At 40.9% G+C, this 22,879-nt stretch overlaps 1 protein-coding gene across 2 annotated transcripts in view; it reads left to right on the forward strand.

The window, feature by feature from the left end:
- The window catches only part of SLC17A8 (solute carrier family 17 member 8), a 48,657-nt gene extending 25,954 nt beyond the window's left edge, over nucleotides 1-22,703 (forward strand). Inside the window, exons 4-12 of one of the 2 annotated variants that reach the window (XM_029206072.1) lie at nucleotides 564-678; nucleotides 2,107-2,194; nucleotides 7,103-7,189; nucleotides 7,548-7,687; nucleotides 7,820-7,969; nucleotides 8,949-9,081; nucleotides 15,744-15,854; nucleotides 20,558-20,685; nucleotides 22,292-22,636. In XM_029206072.1, the coding sequence (XP_029061905.1) occupies nucleotides 564-678; nucleotides 2,107-2,194; nucleotides 7,103-7,189; nucleotides 7,548-7,687; nucleotides 7,820-7,969; nucleotides 8,949-9,081; nucleotides 15,744-15,854; nucleotides 20,558-20,685; nucleotides 22,292-22,636 (1,297 nt within the window). Of the gene's footprint in view, nucleotides 1-563; nucleotides 679-2,106; nucleotides 2,195-7,102; nucleotides 7,190-7,547; nucleotides 7,688-7,819; nucleotides 7,970-8,948; nucleotides 9,082-15,743; nucleotides 15,855-20,557; nucleotides 20,686-22,291 lie in introns of both variants that reach the window. The other variant, XM_029206073.1, reaches the window with a different exon arrangement.
- Nucleotides 22,704-22,879: the final 176 nt, after the last annotated feature.

Consider the following 22,879-nt stretch of genomic DNA (forward strand, 5'->3'; position numbering starts at 1 on the left):
GCTGCTGGCTCTCTTTTCCCAGGACACTCCTGTCCAGGCAGGGAGGAGAAGGCACACGGCACTTGGCAGAGAGTTGGGGGCTAAGACAGGTACACAGCCTGTCTTGTGCTTGGCTGGTCCCAGGACACAGCATGCTTCTCAGATAGTCAGTATCCCCATCTGGTAAAGTGAGAGCAGAATTGGGAAGCAGGAGACACAACCCAAATGTGCAGAAGTCGTGAGGTAATGGTCAGAATGGATCAGTTGGGTAGAACCAAGAAGAATGGTGCGTCTCCAGCAAGCTTACCTCATGCTGGTCAATCTCCAGCTTCAGGATCTCATCTAGGCAGGACATCCCTGTACTGCCCAAAACCTTCCCATGATTGGTCCAGGGACTGGAGCTTGGGAATCAAAGCGGCCCAACAGTCTAGCTTGGAACACACCAGATCCTAACACATCTATTTCTCTTTCCATTAATTTCTATAGTGATCTTCCATAAACTGTTAGGTTTGTTCCTGATGTTTAACTAACATGCCACATCCATCAGTGGGCCTGCCCAATAACACAGTGTTTTGGTCCCTCAGGGTCTTTGGAGCTGCCATCTTCTTAACATCGACCTTGAACATGTTCATTCCTTCTGCAGCCAGAGTACATTACGGATGTGTCATGTGTGTCAGAATTTTGCAAGGTCTAGTGGAGGTAGGAGATTCTTAACACATTTTGATACCGCTGGAGACAACATGGTCCTTTAGAAATTTCAGCTTTTGAGGAAAACCTCCTTTACTCAGTTTTCCTATCTTCCACCTTGTCCTGCTATCTGAACTCTCTGGTTGTGATTACAATTATGAATACTTTAATTAAACTGCCTTGTACGATTCCAAATTTATACCCAATAAAGGACCATTTCATAGAGGGCAGAATTTCAGATGAGCCAGGAGTGATCTTAGAGATAATCCACCGCCCTTTCATTTAATAAAATTTGAAACTGAAAGACCCAAACTTACAGTTCACATAGCAAGGGCTCTTTCCACTAAAACAGTTTAAATGGACTTATTAATAAATCTGTAAATTTCCAAGGGTGTAGTCTTACACAGAGATTTAACTTGATGAAGGAGGTAGAATAATATAGAGCCAGAAAGTAAATATTTTGCACTGTGCTGGCCATACTATGGTCTGTTACAATGACTCAACTCTGCCATTGTAATGCAAAAGCAGCCAGAGACAATATGTAAACATGTGGGCATGGCTACTTTCCAGTAAAACTTTTTGGACACTGATATTTGCATTTCATATGATTATCACATGCCAGGAAATATTCTTCTTCTTTCAATTTTTTTTTCTGCCCAATTAAAAATGTAAAAGCCATCTTTACTTGAGGGCTGAACAAAAATAGATGGTGGGGCCATATCAGGCTATAGTTTGCCAATACCTGATGTAGAGAAATGTTTCCCGAACTCAGTCATTCACCTCTAACCTTTGTCACTTTTGTCACATCCACACTACGATTTATACTATTATTTGCCTATAGTTTTTCTCTAGATCAATTCACTTCAAAACAAAACAAAACAAAATAAAAGAACCTATCATAAGCAACAATATCTTTGATATCATGGGCTTGATGTACTAGTTATATTTTATTTCTAAAGCATGTTATAATATATATGTAACAATTATAATAAAAAATGTAGGTTGTTGTAGCACCTTAAATCCAACTTTAATCCCACTAGAGGGGCATATACCACACTTCAGAAAATACTGACATGGTAGAAGGAACATGATATTAGCAGCCGTGAAGACTAGAATCTAATCACTTAATGGCTCTGAGCCTCAGGTTCTGTATCTTGAAAATGACAGGATGGACCGGCTGGTTGTGGAAATCCCTTTCTACACTGATATTCTATAATAACATGAAATATAAAGACTCCTTCCCTATTCCCCACCATGCTTACGTTTGAACTAGTATTTGAATTTCAGCATCTGTGCCATGAGCCAAAATAGCTGACACATGTCATTTAGTATCTGTAAATTAGGCTTTGAATTGTAGTGTTAAAGAAGCAAAAACTGTGTTTTAAACACAAAAAGAAACTGGAATCGAATCAAATAATCTATTTTCAACTGTTTTGCCAGGGTGTGACCTACCCAGCCTGCCATGGGATGTGGAGTAAGTGGGCACCGCCTTTGGAGAGAAGCCGACTGGCCACAACTTCTTTTTGCGGTAAGTGTATTAGAACCGTAACAAGTTTCATTTAGGAATGCTTTGGCTTCAAGTGAAGACCCTACTAAATAGAATTTATTTTTTTCACATAACAGAAGTCCAAAGGTAAATCGTTGCTAATATTGATCCTGCTGCTTCATGATCTATCCAGGGACTACACACATTCGGACTTTTTACTCCACTATCCTCAGAATGATAACTTTTTACATTCATGCGTGCTCCTCATGTTCACAAAATGGCTGTCACAGCTCCAGGTATCAAGTCCACATTAAAGGCAGAAAGAAGTTGGGATAGGTGTCCTAACCATGTCTGTTCCTTTCACTAGGAAAGCAAAAGCTTTCCCCAAACTCCCTAGCAGGCTTCCATTTATATTTCCTTGGTTCTAATTGTGTCATATACTTTACTAACTGCAGAGGAGGCTAGGAAAGCAAGTGCCTAGTTTTTCTAGCATCTTTAATAGACAAAGGTGAGAAAGAAGGGGTTGGAGGTGGTTGTAGGATTAGCCAACAAATGATATTTTCCAAAGTTGAAAACAGAAGCTATATCAATAGAATCATCAAGGCCCCCACTCCTTTTCACAAATGAAGAAATTAAAACTAAAGTTTGAAGTTTAGTTTCACTGAACTGAAACGAAAGTCCAATGACTTGCCCAAGGTCACACAGCTACTAAGTTAAGGAGCTGGATCTAGACCACCTGGTTCTTGATTCAGAACTTTCCTCACTACACACTACTATGTACACATTGTCATAGAAGCTGTTTAATCAATTTTCGCCATTATCTTCCAGATAAAAATGAAGTGGACACCATCCATCTTACCCGAAAGTAAATTAATGGCTCTTAAGTAGTGATGTGACTTAAATTCCTGGGTCTCCAAACTTCACCTTGCTAAGGTTGCCTCATTTGAAGCCATGTCTTTGGGACTGGCCCCTCTACGAATCTCTGAGAGTAATCAATGTTCAGAAGAGTCTACTAGGTATTGATTAACATTTGAACAAGAACAGCACATGTTGCCACCAATATTTTCAAATATTTTTTATGGGAGAAGGGGCCAAGGAAGACAAAAGTGCCTTAGGCCACGAAAGTCACAACGGGCCCACGTAGAATTAGGATCAGAATTTAGTTCTGCTTAGTTTTTCAGGCTAGCGTGTCTTTCCTAACCGTAGCTAATGTGTATTTCTTAGCTAAAGAGGGAGCTTTATTTCTCTGAATATCTTTATTTATTTCTCCCTCTGTCTCTCTCTCTTTACCTCCTTAAGTAGTAGTAGTAGTAGTAATAAAGGGTCCCAGGGAATCTGGTGTGAAATATCCACCCAAAGTGTCTATTTTGTGCCTAGTTTGGAAATGCATGCATAGCAGAGATGTCTTTACTTCTTTAGCCTCTCTCGTCCTTAGAAACTATTTCTGTCCTCTTGTTTGAAGTTCAAGATCATCTCTACCTCCACTACTGATCTTATACCACCTCTAGAAGAATATGATTCTGCCCCAGCTGACCTTGACCTATTGATATTGTCTTTTTAAATTTATTTATTTATTTTATTTTTGGCTGCATTGGGTCTTCATTGCTGCGCACAGGCTTTCTCTAGTTGCGGTGAGCTGGGGCTACTCTTCTTTGTGGTGCGCGGGCTTCTCATTGTGGTGGCTTCTCTTGTTGCAGAGCACAGGCTCTAGGTGCACAGGCTTCAGTAGTTGTGGCATGCAGGCTTCAGTGGTTGTGGCTTGTGGGATCTCGAGCGCAGGCTCAGTAGTTGTGGCTCGCGGGCTTCGTTGCTCTGTGGCATGTGGGATCTTCCTGGACCAGGGCTTGAACCTGTGTCCCCTGCATTGGCAGGCGGATTCTTAACTACTGTGCCACCAAGGAAGTCCCCTGATATTGTCTTTGGATGATTTATTTGTAAGTCTTTTCATTTTGATTTGCCAGCAAAACAGGAATAACTGGCAGCTACTGCTCATTCTTAGTGTCTTTATAGACCCAAAAGGGCTAATTAAAGAATTGATTTGACTCTCAAGGAAAGTTACCTGATCAAGGTCACAGGCTTTATTACATTTCCCAGCTAAGGTGTGGCCTTGGTTTCAAAGAACAGCCAAGGGAAAATGTCATTAGAAGTAAACCCAGGCTTTGGGATAATTGATTCTTACACTTCAAAAATATTGGAGTTGGAAGGGTCTTTAGAAAACATCTAGTCACATCCATTGTTTTATATTTTTAATTAATTTTAATTTTTTTAGAAGTAAAACTGGTTTTATTCAAAGACATAGATTTTTGTTTTTGGTTTTTTCCCCCTACTTTTAGTGAGTTGTAAGAGACATGCAGACTACATAATTTTAAGGTGTTCATCATAATGATTCGACTTACATGCGTCATGAAATGTTTGCCCCCATAGGTTTAGTGAATGTCCATCCTCTCATACAGATACAACATCAAAGAAATAGGAAAAACATTTTTTTTTCCTTGTGATGAGAACTCAGGATTTACTCTCTTAACCTTCTTTGACAACATACAGCAGTGTCAATTATCTTTATCATGTTGTATGTTACATCCCTAGGACTTATTTATCTTATACCTGGAAATTTGTACCTTTTGACTGCCTTCATCTAATTTCCCATCTCCCCACCCCTGCCTCTGATAGCCACAAATCTGATTTCTTTTTCTACCTCCATTATTTTATAGTGGAGGCTCAGGGAGGGAAAAAAAGATATAAATTCCCATGGAGAGTGAGGACAGAACTGGGGACTCTCCCATCCCCCGTTCAGCCACTCCCCTCTCTCCACGCCAAGCAACAAGTATCAGAGGGCCTCCTCTGTCCTCCCTGGTGACCACACAGAGGCATCAAGGTGCAGTGAGGGCAATATGGGTGGAGAGCCCTGTTGGGGTGTGCTCAGGGTGTGATAGGAGATTACATTTAGCCATGTCTGGAAGGATGAGGAAGAGTTCATCTAAAAGACAGGGAAGGGCTTCCCTGGTGGCGCAGTGGTTGAGTGGTTGAGAGTCCGCCTGCCGATGCAGGGGACGCGGGTTCGTGCCCCGGTCCGGGAAGATACCACGTGTCGCCGAGCGGCTGGGCCCGTGAGCCATGGCCGCTGAGCCTGCGCGTCCGGAGCTTGTGCTCCGCAACGGGAGAGGCCACAGCAGTGAGAGGCCCGCGTAAGCAAAAATAAATAAATAAAGACAGGGAAGGACAATTTCAAGCTGTAAAATTTCCTCAGTGAATGAATGTTTCTTACTGTGAGGAATTATTGGGTGTGGTTGAGCGGAAGAAGCAGGACTGAATTATTAAGTAGTTAAGGTTAAAGGCTTTGGATTCCTGCAGACCTGGGGTCCTATCACTCACACCTATGTGACCTCAGGAAATCTACCTCCCCTCCCCTCCCCTTCTTGTAAAATTGGGATGACACTGGTACCAATGTTACCAGGTTGAAAAAAGGGTTAAATAAAATCAGGGGTCCAGAATACTCAGCACAGTACTAGAGAGCACACAGAAAGCACCCAGTGGATCTTATAGATTGTTATCCCCTGACCCTCCCTGTTTGCATCATCTAAGCTGGAGGCCCCACACCCCCACTCCCAGGGTATTTGGTCCAGGAAAGAAGACCACCTTCTCCACACCCACAGAGGAATTAGGCCTGCAGCTCTTCTTTCTAATGATACGTCCTGGAATGCTTGCCTTATTGGTTTGAGGAAGTCTGAGGTTAAAAAAAAAAAAAGTGCTCCGTCATTCTGTACCTGACAGTAGCAGTAATAGTTGGTGTTTATGCAGCACTAATTAGAGCATCTTCATCTAATAATTTATTTGCTCCTCAAAACAACCCTGTGAGATAGAGATTTCACTTCCATCTTCTACCTAATGAAAATGATTTGGAGAGACTGAGAGACTTCTTCAGGTATTAAGATGTTCAGATTTGGGATTCCAGGTCAGGCCTTTCATAACCAGTCGGGCCCAGCTTGGAAAGATGGGATTTAATCTCTTTCTCTGGAGGATCCCCGAGCTCCCATTTCCTGAAGGTTTTTCTTAGCATTGGATTCTGGGATATAGAATTTCCTTTTGTGGCTCACTTTTTCTGAAGCAAGAATTTTTTTTCATTCATACCCAGAGGGAATTTCAGATAGTAATTTTTTTTGATTTAGTTAATATTTATTGGGAGTTTGCAGGGCTCACGTTTCTCCAGCAGGTATCATGGAACTGCAGGAGGTAGTGGAGGTGAGGTCACTGCCTCTAGCCCTCACTATCTTGTCTAGACAAGACAAACACCCACATATAGGTAAGTAATACAAGGTTAGGTATTTACAAAGTAAGAAACTAAAAAATGTACATATTTAGGAGGTGGATGGAGACAGAAGCCATCCTGGTCATCCTGCCACCCTGAAATTTAACTGTTTCCTGGTATTAAAAAAAAAAAAAATCGAGACTCTAAAAGCATGATCCTTTCATAGTTTGAAGTCCCTCTTTTAAAGACCTAGGTGAATTATATCTCAATAAAGCTGGAAGAAAAAAAATTTTTAATAAATAAAGACCATGGTGATAATCCTTCTGCTCTGTGAGCCCTGAGAGGTAGATACATACGTTCCTTCACTTTCTGTCTTCTGCACCCAATATTGTGCCTGGTTGAATTTTTCAGAATCCTCTTAGATTTTTCTCATCTTTTCATTCCATTCTCTTGTAATTCCAAAAATCACGGTGCCTGAGCCATCTTTGTCTGATCCTTCCATGGTGTCTGGAGGAAGTTAAAGGGCATCCTGGTGAACTTTCTCTCCTGGAAGCCTTGTTTTGGGCACAGTGGGAGTTTGCCTACTCCTCCTCGTGACTCCTGCACAGTTTGATTCATCCTCAGTTCGACCACATGAACTCTAAATGGTTTGAAAGGGCTTGCATGACGACTGGTAAGTTTCCCTCAACCTTTTCCCGTTCTAGGTTCCTACGCGGGGGCAGTGATTGCCATGCCGCTGGCCGGCGTGTTGGTACAGTACATGGGATGGGCCTCTGTCTTTTATATTTATGGTGAGTGATTTGATTTCACGAGTTCCCTTGGGTGACTCATAGAGGTGGTATTTTACTGTCTAATGGGGTTGGCTAAGAGTTTTCTGTATGAAAATAGAGATTACTAAGACAAGTTTATCGTATAAATGGAATACTTGTCTAGCGATGATTCATTTAATGTTTATATGAAAGTTGAATTTAATGAGCAGAACATTATCTTTCTTTAAATACCAGTTAATAATAACAACAACGGAAAAAAAAACCAAACACTTTCTCCTAGCTGAATATAGAGCCGTTTGAGAATACTTTGAAATTTGACAGATTTAGAGATGGAAGAAAATGAGACTGTATCATCAAGCCTTTTGTTTTTCAACTGCAGGTATATTTGGGATTATCTGGTACATGTTTTGGCTGTTGCAGGCCTATGAGTGTCCAGCAGTTCACCCAACAATATCCCATGAGGAAAGGACCTATATAGAGACAAGTATAGGAGAAGGAGCCAACTTGGTTAGCCTCAGTGTAAGTAGAGCCGGATGGATGAAGACTTGCCTCTTTTTTATGAGTATTTCTCTCAGTGATTGTGTTATCCTCCTAAGAAAAATAATCTGTCAGTATATTCACTAAAAATCCCACTGTATTTTTACTCCCTAGAAATTTAATACACCGTGGAAAAAATTTTTTACATCGTTGCCGGTTTATGCAATCATTGTGGCAAATTTTTGCAGAAGCTGGACCTTTTACTTGCTGTTAATAAGTCAGCCTGCTTATTTTGAAGAGGTCTTTGGATTTGCAATAAGTAAGGTAAACACACAGTTGCTTCAAATGTTCTTGAACTTTAAATCTCTTGCTTCTACTGAGAAAATCTTTGCATGATAAAATAAGTAAATTGCTGATCAAAATTCATAACGGTTCTGTGACACCTAATACCCTGGAGGTCAGACAAGTTATACATTCTATGCACGGTATACATAGCTATTTAATTTCTTCTTAGTAAGGATCAGAGCTGTATTAAGCTGCTTTTAAAGCTTTGTATTATACCTGATCTCAAAGTGTTTTTGAAGCTGACTCAAGGACTGCATATTAGGCAAGGATCAAAAGATTTAAGGGTGAGAGGTTTTTTTGGTTTTTGTTTTGTTTTTTGTTTTTCCTGTAAATTATTCAGTGAGGAGCTGTAAGAACCTTAAAGCTCATTTTGCAGATCACGGTCATAGCGATAACGGCCAGAGCTTTGTATGGTTTAGAAAGAACTTTTTCAAAGTCCCCAGCCATTGCCATTAGGTTGTCTGTGTTTCAGGGAGGAAGAATGTGAATGGTAAAACATAAACTGTCATCATAAAAGAATTAAGCCTCCTTCCCACAAGGGAAAGAACAGCAGCCTAGTAGAGGTAGATGTCTGCATGGCTACAGGTACTGTCAGAAGTGACCGTGGAAGAGCTAGCACAGCCCATAGTGGCTGCCATTGGAGAACACTCAGTCTGCGCCAAGTGTTTAACTACCATGTGCTGGGCACTCTGCTGCGTGCTGGGGCCTGTGATGAATAAAAGTCACCTCTGCCCTCAAGGAGCTTCCGATCTGATGGAGGAGACATTTGGTCTACCCTTAAAACCATTCATTCATTCATTGCTTATTTATTACAGAAGTCAGGCCTACCTTGGTCCCATATAATTAGATGATTAAATCTGATGGTGAGGGGTGCGGTGGGGATGGCGGGGGCAGGGAGTTAAGGAAGTACCTCTCTCAGAAGTAGCTAAAAATAGCTCATTGCTTCTTTTCATTCCAGGTGGGTCTCTTGTCAGCACTCCCACACATGGTTATGACAATCATTGTGCCTATTGGAGGACAATTGGCTGATCATTTAAGAAGCAGAAAAATTTTGACCACAACTGCTGTCAGAAAAATCATGAACTGTGGAGGTACTGTGGATTTCATAGGTGGCTTAAGAAGCTTTTATAGAACGAGATGAAACTGAATTGCAGACCATATTTTGGAGTTCATGTCACTGAGCAGGATCTTAAAGGCTCCTAAGTCCATCCCCCAGTTGAGTGTCCATCACACCCCTGCCTAGTGGTCATTCAGCCTGTACTTGTGCAACCTGAGATACGACAACTTGGGAATTCCCTGGTGGTTAGGACTCTGTGCTCTCACCACCAAGGGCCCGGGTTCAATCCCTGGTTGGGGAACTAAGATCCCACAAGCCACGTGGCCAAAAAAGAAGAAGAAAAAGAAAAGAAATATTTTAAAAAAGAGAGAGATATGACAACTTATTTGATACATCAATATACACTGGCAACTGCAGAAATGCTTCTTTCATCTACTCTTAAGCCAAAGCAACATGATTTCCTGGTATCTATCTTTTTATTTTTTATCTTTCCCATATATCCTTCCACATATATAATCCTTTGCTTTTATAGTTTATTCCCTTATCTCCCCCTTCCCTTTCTACATATATACATGTTTTGGTAAGAAACATAAAAAAAGTATTTTCTCTGAATAGTTTTCTTTTTTCCCAACATATGCTTGTGCATGGGGTGTACACACACACACACACACACACACACACACACACATACACACACACCATCCTCTTCCTTGTGTTAATTAGTTCCTGTTTCATGTTTTGATTTTGCAAAGATAAAATATAAGTTGGGCCATTTTCCAAAAGAGGTAGGTAAAAGTAACACGAACCCTTACAATGCTTATGACAGCTCACCTTTTTAAAACCCTCCACTTCCTCCTTATCTTTTTTGTTTTCCTTTTAAAATTAGCATTTAATGAACACTTTCTGTGCCAGCCACTAAGCTAAATTCTTTACACATATTATTTTATTTAATCCTCATAACCACCCTGTGGAGCAAGTGCTGTTATGTATTAAACCCAATTTACAGTGAGGAAACTGGGGTATAATAAAGTGACTTGCTCAAGTGGCAGATCCTGTGCAAGATCTCAGGTCTGTCTGAGCTCATTGCCAATGCTTACAGTCACTGCTGCTATCTCTCCCGGGGACTGGGGGTCAGGGTGGGCAGGTGGGAGGTAGAGGACAGCGCCATCTATGGGCGAAAGTTCATAACTGGGATATTAAGTTGAAAAGGAGGGAATGGGGGCACTGTGACTAGATTAGATGGGTCAGGGCCCTTTAGAAGTGAAGATCCTTTGGAGGGATGCAAGAGCCAGCAGGCATGATCTCATCGCACAGCATCTCAGGAATAAAGTCTGATCAGGGAGGTTGGGAATAACTTGTCAGCATCTGGGCTCCCAGCAGTTTGACTGCTGGCCCCAAGCAGGGATTTGGGGGCCTACCCTTGACTTGAACTTAAAGGTTGGCAGGTATGGGCTTGCTCTCTGATGGGCAGGAGGGGAAGCTCTGCGGCACTGCATTCACGATCCTCCCCAAGGCGGCTGAGGTAGGCAGAATAATTTCCTCATCAAAGATGTCTATGTCCTAATTCCCAGAACTAGTGAATGTGTTTCCCTACACAGTAAAAGGAATTTTGCAGATGGATTAAATTAAGGATCTTGAGATGGAGAGGTTATTTTGGATTATCTGTGTGTGCTCAACATAATTGCAAGGGTCCTTATAAGAGGAGGCATGAGGGTCAGAGTCAGAGATGGAGATGTGACAGTGGAGGCAAAGGTCGGAATGATGCAGCCACAAGCCAAGGAATGCAAGCAGACTCTAGAAGCTCAGAAAGTAAGAAGAGAGTTTCCCCAGAGCCTCCAAAAGGAATGCAACTCGCTGACACCCCCATTTTAGCTCTGTAGGACCCATTTCAGACTTCTGACCTCTAGCACTGTACGATAAAAAAGTTGTGCTGTCTTAAGTCACTAAGGTTGTGGTCATTTGTTATAGTAGCAATCAGAAACTTATATAGTAGTCAAAGTACCACTCCTCTAATTATCAGATTCTGTTCCAGCTGAATAGCCCTCCATACCAGGCCCTGAATATATCTTGCTGTCTCTGACTTTGCTCACGCCCTTTCCCTTTACTGTGAGCTCTGCTCACCTTCACCAATCAACCCAGTCCTCCCCACACAGCCTACTACATCAGCTCAAGTCTTTTCACTTGTGTTTTGTTAAGACTACGTCAGCCTTCAGTGAATGCTCCTTCTGTCTATACACTTGGTTTACAACTCATCATGTACTTCCTTATTACAGCTCTTGCAGGAATGTATTTTAGGCAGAGGGAATAGCATGTGCAACGGCCCTGAGGCAGACATGACTGTGACATGTTAGAGAACAGAAGGAAGGAAAGTCAGAATGGTCGGTGCTTGATGAGTGAGGTGGAGAGTGACATTGAGGGGATCAGAGTGCACAGCTGGGGCCAGATCACAGGGGGCCTTGTAGACAGACATACATGGAGCTTGGGTTTTACTTGAGGTGCATTGGGAAGCAAATGGAGGGTTTAAAGGAGGGAAAGGGACAAGATCTGATTTACGCTTTCAAATCGAAATAATAGAACTTAGAGTAAAAGAAGGGAAACTAGCTAAGAGGATATTTCAGTCATTCCATGGAAAGAAGATGTTGGCTTGATCTAAAGTAGTGTCAGTGGAGGTGGACACTGAAGTGGATGGATTTCTAAATTCCATGAGCCTTACTTTCTTCTTCTTTAATATCTGAATAATAGCATTTACCTCAGATGATTGTTATGATTGTAAATGAGACAACGTATGTATGCACCCAGCATGAGTTCAGCAAACAGAATGTCCTTGACATATTTTAGTGCCTTTTTCTTCTCCTGTGTTCAAGACACTGACAAAACAGAAATTTTCCAAAGGAAGCATTCAATAAGTATATGCTATTCAATCATATTTCCCATGGCCAAAAATATGCAACTTCTAAACCTAGAACTTGAAAGAAAATTCTGTGTTTAAACTCTACCTGTACAACCTCTTCTAAAGACAGATGCCTTGAAGACCCTAACAACATTTTCATAGGAATGTCTTGTTCATATTTAATTTTTCCTCAATCACCTTTGCCATTTTTTCTTCATAATTAGTAGTTTAGGTGGTGGTGACAACTCTCAAATATTTTAAATCCTTGAGAGTAAATCCTTTTTTTTTCTTATTTCTTTTTTTTTTTTTGGCAGAAACTAGAATGCATTCATAGAATCTCCCCAGCCTCTATCCCATCTTAAAAAGAAAAAAAATCTCTTCACATGTCTATTCATGTCATTTTATATTTTGACATAGCAGAACCAGTGGGATATACATAGAAAAAATTTTTTAAAAGACCATGCTTATCCCACCTTGCTTAAACACAGAGATGCTGCATTAGAGATAAACAGAGTTTTGTGCCATCACTGAATAAGCCAGATTGATTTGGATACAATGAAGCACTTACATGATCTTCTAGAGAATTTTAGTTGGTTTCATATTTTCTAAGCCAAAATACAGAGGACGTTTCTCATCTGAGAAAGATCACACATTGTGTGGAGTCTGCCACCTCCTTCTTTTCTTTCCATAGACAAGAGATATTTGCTGCTAGAATCATTTAAAGCAAACAGATCACCTTAAGACATGATGCTCTATTCTAGTTCATTCTGAATCAGGGCACATTTCCAAGATCCTCAAAGACAGATGTCAAATCCTTATACCTCCCTCTGTATTACATGGAAAATGTGAGTGAGGTCAAAAATTCTAGTCTGGCCGAATCAGTTGCCTGTGTGAACTTCAGGTGAGATGAAAAAATTTCTCAGGCCTTTTAATCCTTGCTCCATTTTTCTTGTCAGCTCTGAATAGGTTCACTTTCCAGGATCTCTTGATTACCCATGAAGTTCAAATTTTATCCTTCAGCTCCTGAAACGTACAGTTCTATCTTTAGCATTTTCACTGTAGATAGGAACCATTTAGGCTCTTAAATGGTTTTTCTTTCTTTGAAAGTCTACTATTTGGCAAAGGTCTTTTTTATCCTTAGAGATGAATCAGTGTATCATTTGTAGGTTTTCTTCTTCACGTGTCTTTATTCTAATTCTTTGGGGGAATTAACTTTCTGGTACCACTTTGTTGAAAGTGTTAAAGGAAGTTTCAGCCATGTGCCTTGTTGCTTAAGACATGCCACTTCTAAAACACAAAACTAGCAGTTTTTCCTTATGTATAATTTAAACTGTTGAAACAAAATTAATAACAAGTAGTAATGGTATAAAGTCCACAGTTTTTTAAAATTTTTATTTATTTATTAAAAATTAAAAAATGTTTTCATACAATTTTTAAAGGTTACTTTCCGTTTATAGTTGTTACAAAATATTGACTACTTTCCCCTTGTTGTATAATACGTCCTTGAACCTATCTTACACCCAATAGTTTGCACCTTCTACTCCCCCATCCCTACATTGCCCCTCCCTCCCCACCTACTGGTAACCACTAGTTTGTTCTCTATATGAGTGAGTCTGTAAAGCCCACAGTTTAAAAAGCACCTCTGCACCCATAATTGCATTGATCCTTTTTAGATGACCAAGTAAAACAATTACTGAGGCTTGCCCTATTTCTATGATAGTTTTGAAGAAATGGACTCAGACAGGTAAGCAAATTACCAAGGTTTACAAAAAGTGCTTTAGCTTGTGTTTTAACTTGTCTTGGTTTTCCTTTCTTTCCTTCACATTAATTCATCAAGCATTATTTATTGAGCTCCCACTACATACTCACCAGGCTCTGTGCTATATATATGGTACCTTCCCTGGATAATATCACAGTTTTGTCAGGGAGGCAGAAATACAAATGAAAAACTACAAGGCAATGTTGAAAAGCTCTATAAAATGAGTAAGAGTGAGATGTCAGCTTTACTGGTGGGTGAGCGGCAGGGTTATCAGGAAAGCTTCCTAAAGCAAGCAATATTTGAGCTGGACTTTAAAGGATAGTAAGATTTCTCCAGAAAAGAGAAGTGGTGGGAGGAGAGTACTGCAGGTGAAGGAACAGTCTGTGGAAATACATTATGGGCACAAAACAGTGCCACGATCAGGAAACAGCAGATAGATCTGTGTGACAACAGGGGGCTTTCTACGGGCTACAGGTGGTGAGCAAGGAGGTGAGGATGGCTGAAGATGAAGCTGGAACCGCAGGAGGGATTTATTATACAGCATTGTACTCATAATACGTAACCATTGACAAGGGTTTTAAGCAAAGGGGCGACTGATCAGATTTGTGGTTTAGAAAGATAATCTAGAGAATGGATCAGAGGAAGAAGAGATGGGAAGACCAGTACAGTAAAGAGGTTATTGAAGTTGTCCAGGTGAGAGGTAGTGGTGTCCAGAACTAAGACAACGGCAGAGGAGGGGAAAGCAGAGGTCGGATTTGACAGATATTTCTGAGGCCAAACCCATGGATTCTTATCTTATGTGAAAGCTGAGGAAGAGGAAGAAGTCCAAGATGATTCTGAGATTTCTGCATTGGACTTTTGGTTACCATTTGTTGAGCCGTGCCCATGGCCGACGATCACGCTCAACACCTTATATACCCAATTTCATTTAACCTTTCAATGTTCCAAGGTTGTATTATGGGCTCCATTTGGCGGGGGAGATGAGGAATCTAAGAGGTGAGGTGACTTGTCCAAGATCACACAATTTGTGATTCTGAGATGGAATCTGAACCCAGGCCCGTCTGACAAAGTCTGGATTCTAAACACAGGGGAATAGAAGTTTAATTTAGAGAAGAAGAAAGAGTGTGGTGGTAGTTTGCTTTGTTTGTTTCAGAGTGAAAATAGGGGAACAGAGACTTGATGTGGGCCTGTTGTCTTTGAGGTAACTCAAAGGACAAATGTGTGGTGATGTCTGGAATCAGCAGACGGTCCCCAGTATGAAGCATCATTTCATTGTCTTCTACCTCCCAGGGTACTTCATGTCCCCGGAAATGGTATTCATATCATCTTCCTGTCTGCTATCGGCTGAATGTGTGTGTGTGTGTGTGTGTCTGTGTGTTGATGAGAAGGACCATCTTCATAATTTCCTTACTCTTTTTTATTGTGCTGGATTCACTTATTCTGAATGAAAGGAACAGAAAGTACTTTTGTCCTGCTGTATTTTCTGCGCAAATATCTCGTGGCTTTATACAGAGGCCTGAGAGCTTGGCAAACTTCTGAAAGGGAAGATTCTGCCTTACGCTTTACAAGTGGTGAGGCTCTGCTTTTTGTTTCAGATATTCACTACAGCTTTCTAGTCACCTTTGGCAATAATAATATTTTATTTTTTAATTTTATTTTTATTTCATTTTTCTGTGAGAGACCATCACTTGTGTAATCAAAGGAGAGTCACTGATGGTTTTAGTATTTAGAAATGGCAGGGGGAACTACCCATGAACAACGGATAATAAACATCCCTCATCCCACGGGCATCATCGTACCTCCTGGGACCATTCAGTGTTCAAAGTCCACCAGGAAAATGTTGGAAGGCTCACAGAACACCCGGGTAATATTAGCATCGTCAAGTAGTCAAGAAACACCCCAATAAGATTGTAGATATTGTGCCAGAATGTATGTACTAAAAACTTGGGTCCATGGAAATAAAAACAGATTCTTATCTGTTAAGTTCATGAACTTGGGCTGATTGACATGAAAATGACTTTTTCCCCCCTGCTGTTTCCATTTGCAGGTTTTGGCATGGAGGCAACCTTACTCCTTGTGGTTGGCTTTTCCCATACCAAAGGGGTGGCTATCTCCTTTCTGGTGCTTGCCGTAGGATTTAGTGGTTTTGCTATTTCAGGTAAAGTGTCCTTTGGGTTTCCCAATCTTTTCCATAGATCCAGCAAGACTTGGGAGGAAGGAAGGAAAAGATATTGTAGCATCTTCCTTTGGTAGCCAAGCCATTCCCAAGGGTCAGGGCCACTGGCTAGAGACTTTCACCTAGTGGGGATGATTTTGTCAGATCACTGAGAACCAGGCTTAGGAGGCCAGTCAAGCTGGAATTGTTGATACTTTCTCCATCTTGGAAACAAACAACGTGCAGGCGCTGCCTCTGGGGCATGGGCAGCGCGTGTGTTGCTGGACGAAGTGACACCTTCATACTTCAGAACCAGGTCACCCTAACTAACGGAGGCTCTCATGACCTTTTCAATCCTCACCTCCTATTGGAGAGCTGCTGATATTAACTCAAAAGTCAAACGATGTAGTCATTTGACATATAGTCATAGAATCAGAAGTTTTTAAGGGTGGAACTCTTCTTTAGATTTTTGTCTACTCCGAGGCTTTCATTTTCCAAACAAGGAAATTCAGGTCCAGGGAGGTGATGTGACTTTCTAAACAGGCGAGAGCAGGAAGTAAAAATAATAATGGAGACGATGAGAGCTAACATTGATCAGGCACAAACTCTGTGCCGGGGACTGTTCAAAGCCCACTCTGTGTATTAACCCCTGTCATTCTCACAGCTACCCTAAGGGCTATCAGTCTCCCATTTTACCAGAGCAGAAACCAGCCTACTGTGTGAGAGGTCACAGTGCTAGCATATCATGTCTTACAGACTTCAGTAGCTCCCTATGCAAAACTGGGTGAAAAAGTAAAACTCAGTTTTTTTTTTCTAACTTTAAAAACATATTGTAGGACTAAAAAGTGTCATTTACAGAACACTTCACATATATTGCATCTATCTGACAAAATTATGAAGCAAATGATATTACCATTATTTTACTGAGGAGCAAATTAAAACTCAGGAAAACTGGGGACTTTCCTATTGTCACACAGTTGGTAGCAAAGGAAGAACTAAGGTGCAGTCCTGCCAGGCTTCGTGTCTGTGCTCTTTCCACAATTCTGGGCTGTCTTAAAGATCAAACAGGGTGCTAACATCCCAGAACAGAAAAACATGGAACCTCTGGTCTAAACTAACATAAAACGGGGGCTTGATCTTATCAAAATACAGTTGACCCTTGAACAATGTGGGGGTTAGGGGTGCTGACCCCCAGCACAGTCGAAAATCCGCCTATACCCTGTAGTCGGCCCTCTGTATAAGATGTTCCTCTGCATCCTGGGTTTTGCTGTATCCTCAATTTCTCATCTGAGGATTCAATCAACCACAGATCCTGTAGTCCTGTAGTATATACTACTGAAAAACAAATCCGCCTGTAAGTGGACCCATGCAGCTCAAACCTGCTTTGTTCAAGCGTCAACTGTAAATAGAGCTGATAAATAGTTAAATTAGGAAAAAATGTCTGCATTAAAAGTAGCTTGCAGCTAACAACGGGTTTGGGGATGCAAAGACCTGGGTTTAAGGGCCCTCTTCACTACTTACGATTTATAAAAGAAAAAGAATACTAAGTTATTTACATCCTAAAGCCTCAGTTTCCTCATCTAGAGATTGGAGCAATGTAACGGCAACTTCTTAGGGTTGTGGGAGATTGCAATGAGCTGAGATCATTCATTTATTCACTCACACTTCCCAAGAGACAGACGCTGTTCTTGGCACTGGGGACATTGCAGGGAAAAAAAAAAATTAAAGATTCTGTCCTCATAAAGTTTACATTCTAGTGGATTAACCCCTGTTAATCAGAGCATTAAAGCATTAAAAGCAGAGTTAAAGCATTAGAAGATCTTAGCCCAGTACCAGATGCATAAGACAATTAATAAATATTCACTATTGTTGTTCAATTATTATTTAATCTAGTCCAGTGCTTCTCAAAATTTAGTGTGAATGCAAATCACCTAAGGATCTTGCAAAATGCAGATTCTGATTTAGTAGGTCCAGAGTGGTGCCTGAGATCCTGCATTTCTAACAAGCTCCCCAGTGATGTTGTTGCCGCTGATCAATAGTCCATACTTTGAGTAGCAAGGATAGAGCAGTAATGACTTGTTTCTAGTAGGATGTTAAGGAACACCTTTCTTTGATAGCCCTGTGATGCAAAAGAAATTCATATCCTCCTGTTCCCAGAGATATTGAAATATTCAGGCTCATATTGTCCCCAGATTGCCAATTAAGCCACAATCAGAAGGAGAGAAATCCAACAGCCCAAATCACAGCAGCTGCCTCTTTTTTTTTTTTTTTTTTTTTCCAGCACTTACTCAATGCTGGCCACTTTTTAGATATAATCTCATTTAATCTCTGTAGCAGCCTGATGAGAAGGGTATTGCTATGTTCATTTTGTCAGTGACAACACTGATGCTTGGAAACGTGACTTAACTTACGCAGATAAATTAAGTAATTAGGATTGGAATAAAGGTTTATCTGATCCAACAGTGAGACTATGGGAGGGATTATAGTCATGGGGATGATGATTCCTTAGGATCTGCTATCTGCCAACTTTATAAGGAGCTGATAAGGTTGCCAGGGAAGACCTGCTCAGCTTAGGGACTGATTATGGACAAGAGAGCTGAGACAGGTGAGATTAGAAATATACAAGGGATGGAAAGTGCTCAATATAAAATGTATAAATTTGTTGAAATCTTTTGGATGTGAATCTGTTATTTCAAGTGGCTTATATTAATATTTTCTCAGACGTACGTGGGTGTTAAGAGCAAACCCAAATGTGTATCTTTTGTTAAAGAGCTCTGCTTTATAACTTTGTAGTAAAGTTTCAATATAGAGAAAAACAAAAACAAAAACGAAGGATGGGTGATGCCTGCTTTAGAAAATGTCATATGTAGAGAAGACTGACTCTCCCAACTTGTGTGCAACTTACTTTGTGTGCCTGCTTCAAAAAAATCTATCAATGTCTCAGTTTCTCAACAATTTTCCCCCCAAACATCAGTATTGTGCAGCTAGAAACCTAAACGGCTTTTCTGACATTGTTTTTAGCTGAACGCAAATGCCTAGGCTTTGTATCAGAATATAATACTCGCCAATCATATTAATTGCTTCTTATCTCTGGGTTCTTTTCTAATAAAGTGTTTACCGCATTCAAATCAACAGTAAGATTAATTAATCTTGCAGCTGTTTTATATTCTGATTTTCTGCCACTTTGACCTGAAAGAGAAGGTCTGTTTATTCCAGAAAGGTTTTCTCAAAATTCTCTCTGAATGGAGGTAGGAAAAAAAAAACAACCAGCCAATGTGCCAGATTAGGAAAAATATTTTTTTTAAATTCTGTTTTCAAGTTCTTTGCACAAAATAGAGAATTAAAAAGCAAGACCAAGGAAAATAAAAATATGAATAAACAAAACCTACAGCCCCCTGCTGTAATTTCAGAGCTCAAATTGGTAATTAATTAAACAACTATTTATTGAATGCCTACTATGTGCCAGACACTTTGCCAGCTCAGGGAAGATAGTGATAAACAAGGCAGATGGATAACCAACCGTAAAGAACCTATATGTTGGCTTTCACCTCTATGTAATTAACATATATGATTTAACTTAATTCTTACAACAATTCTATAAGACTGATTATCCCAGTTTATAGGTGAAGAAGCTGAGGTTCAGAACGTTTAAATCCTTTGTCCAGGTTTGCATCTCAGTTAAGCTGCCAGGTTCGAGTTCTGTCTGACTCTAAAATGCACCTCTGGGCTATACTGGTAGAACTGGTTCCCAGTGCCTGATGCCTCCTCTTTCAAAGCCTTATTCCTCCTCTGTCTTCACTCCTCCTTCATCCCACTCATTCTTGTCTCCTGATAAGCAGATTAATAGTGAGGTGTTGGTGATTTATTATTTTACCACTCCTAGCAGAGTTATCTATAGATAGAAGACCTCAAAGAGAGGGGCGTGCTTAGAAGTGGCGGCAACAGCAGAGGTAGTACTGGTATTGGTAATCATGAGAGTAACCAGAGCCTAGCTGTCTGCCAAGAGCTCTCGCATACATATTTCCCCTGAGTCTCATCTCACAGCATCCTTATGAGTTAAGTAGTAACATTACTCCCAAATTAGAGATGAGGAAACAAAGTCCTAAAAAATGACTTAAGAGGTAGGAATAAGATTCGAATCCAGGTTTACAGACTCCAAATCAAGTATGTATGTAAAAGTCTTTTGAAAATTGCAGAGGATTCTGCCAATGTTTGTGTAAATCTTTCTTATCAAAAAGGAGCCCTTTCCATTATGCCATGTAGCTACTAAGGCAGACCTACATATGGTGGCCTTTTGGGAGCGAGTTGAGAGCTAAGAGGGAGGATATTATGAGGCAGGGTTTGCTTCTAAGCACACTCTATGTGATCATGTGATTGTTTACTCTGAATAAATGTGATCCAGGCTTCGGGCTTTTCAGTATTGCCCCAAACACCATTATTTTGGGCTTCTAAGCCTAGAAGGTACAGGTGCCATAATTCTCCTCATGGAGAACCCATGGTAGTCATTGCTAGTCAATCATAGCATGTTTTTCTGCTATGTGCAGAGACAGCCTGACAATCCTCAACCCAGCCTTTCCAGTAAAGGTATCCATTAGTTACATGTAGAGGAAATAGATTGATGAGAGTTGGGGAAAGCTAGTATTTTCCAAAATGTATTTGGAATTCTGTTCTTGAGTCTGATTTTGAGGTGTTTGTCTTCACTGTAGGTTTTAATGTCAACCACTTGGACATTGCCCCCCGCTATGCCAGCATTCTCATGGGGATCTCAAACGGAGTGGGAACCCTCTCTGGAATGATCTGTCCCCTCATTGTGGGCGCGATGACCAAGCACAAGGTAATGTTTTCCTTTGGGGCTGTGGGTTACAGTATCAGGGGACTGAAGTACGGCACAAACTCTCAAGGCCCTACCCCAGTCTGTGTAAATGTGTATGTCCTTCACTTGGCTGAGTCACTTTAACTTCTTTTTTTTTTTTTAATTTCTTCTTCTTCTTTTAAAAAATTATTGTTTATTGATGGCAACAGGGCTGACTGACGTTTGGGTCTATGTTTCTTAAATTGAGAAATAAAAGGGGTCTGTGTGTGTGTGTGGAGGGGAGGTGTTAATACCATAGACTGTTTAGAGATACAAAGAAGAAACTGAGGTAATCAACTCAGGATAAATAAATTACCTGATTGCTTTATAATCATAAGTAACTAAACTTTACAGCTCATTTCCATTTAGCATGTTCCAGCATGAAAATATTAGTGCAGTTATACTTCCTTATGATGAAGAAAATAAACAAGACATTAATGACCCTTCCTAAGAACCTAAGCGGGTGTGGCACTAAGTCGTTACTGAATATTTGTGTATTTAGACTAGGGTGGGTGGCACAGGAAGATCCCAGATCCATCCAGAGTTCAGCCACAGGCCACATGGTTCCTTAATCCCTGTCTTTGAAAGGGTTTTAGATGCTGCTTTCTGCAAATAAACATTTTTTGATACTATGGAGTTTTTACCCAACAATTTTTTGTTGTTGGATTGCCTATTGCAAATATGACTTCAGAAATTCTCCCAGCTTCTTGGAGAGGAAAGTGTGGGATAACTTTTCTTATCTTTTGATAGAAAAGGAAGGTGGTCTTTGGGGATTTTATAGGCAGAGGATCCGCGCTTTGTCTGTTCATGAGATGAAAGGATTGGTAGTGTGATCATTAAATCTCAGATACTGTCTGCTCCTAACTTTAAACACAGATTCCCGTTATTTTTGATACAGTATATTTTCATAGAAATTATGATTATAATTAAGCTATTGACAGTCAATACTGAGCATTTTCATGGCTCAAATTGTCATGTATCCAAAGCAAGAGGGAGACCTCTGATATTTACAACGGTGGGTTCCTAAAGCAAGTTTAATTTAACTTATTATGTGAGTGGAAACCTCACTTGTATATTTAGAAGAGCTGTGAAGTGGTGCAGCAAGGAATTTACAGGATGTTTATTTTGTAAATAGTTTTCTAAATTAAAAAAATGCATATTCATTGTAGTCTTAACTTTCATGTTTTATTTATTTATTTATTTTGTGGTACGCGGGCCTCTCACTGCTGTGGCCTCTTCCGTTGCGGAGCACAGGCTCCGTACGCGCAGGCTCAGCGGCCATGGCTCACGGGCCCAGCCGCTCCGCGGCATGTGGGATCTTCCCGGACCGGGGCACGAACCCGCATCCGCTGCATCGGCAGGCGGACTCTCAACCACTGCGCCACCAGGGAAGCCCCTTAACTTTCATTTTTAAACACTCAAATTCCATTTCGGTCCTGGGCATGCTTCTGCCACATGTCTTCCGGAGAAGCACAGCATTTGCCTTTGGGGTGACCAAGTGCTTTTGTCCCAGTGGAGACCTCCAGAAGATACTGTTAATCTCTGTTTTTGGTTCAAATATTAATTGGTACCGTGTTTCCTTGTTTAGACCCGTGAGGAATGGCAGAATGTGTTCCTCATAGCTGCCCTGGTGCACTACAGTGGCGTGATCTTCTATGGGGTCTTTGCTTCTGGGGAGAAACAGGAGTGGGCTGACCCTGAGAACCTTTCTGAGGAGAAGTGCGGAATCATTGACAGCGATGAATTAGCCGAGGAGATAGAACTCAACCATGAGAGTTTCACAAGTCCCAAAAAGAAGATGTCGTATGGAGCCACCACCCAGAATTGTGAAGCCCGGAGGAAGGAATGGAGCGGACAGAGAGGAGTGACTCTTGATGAGGAAGAGCCGGCATCCTACCAGAATGAAGACGGAAACTTCTCAGATACATCCTAATGTCTGAGGGGCACTTCTGGCTCCTCCTCACTTTAGAACCAGAAAGTATCCATACCTATTGCTTTCTATTGCCAGAGGGTCAACTCTAGGGACACTGGATGTGGGGGAGGGGAGAGGAGGTTTACCTAGCAATAGGGGAAAGATAGATATTTTCTTGCAATGACAACCTGCTCTAAGTTGATAAAATGGGTGGCTATAATGTTTTTGATTGGCAGTTGACTCTTCTCTCTAAGAACTAAACTT

Source organism: Monodon monoceros, unplaced genomic scaffold (assembly GCF_005190385.1).
Source record: "Monodon monoceros isolate NGI ecotype Baffin Bay Population unplaced genomic scaffold, NGI_Narwhal_1 Super_Scaffold_6, whole genome shotgun sequence".
NCBI classification, from domain to species: Eukaryota; Metazoa; Chordata; class Mammalia; order Artiodactyla; family Monodontidae; genus Monodon; species Monodon monoceros.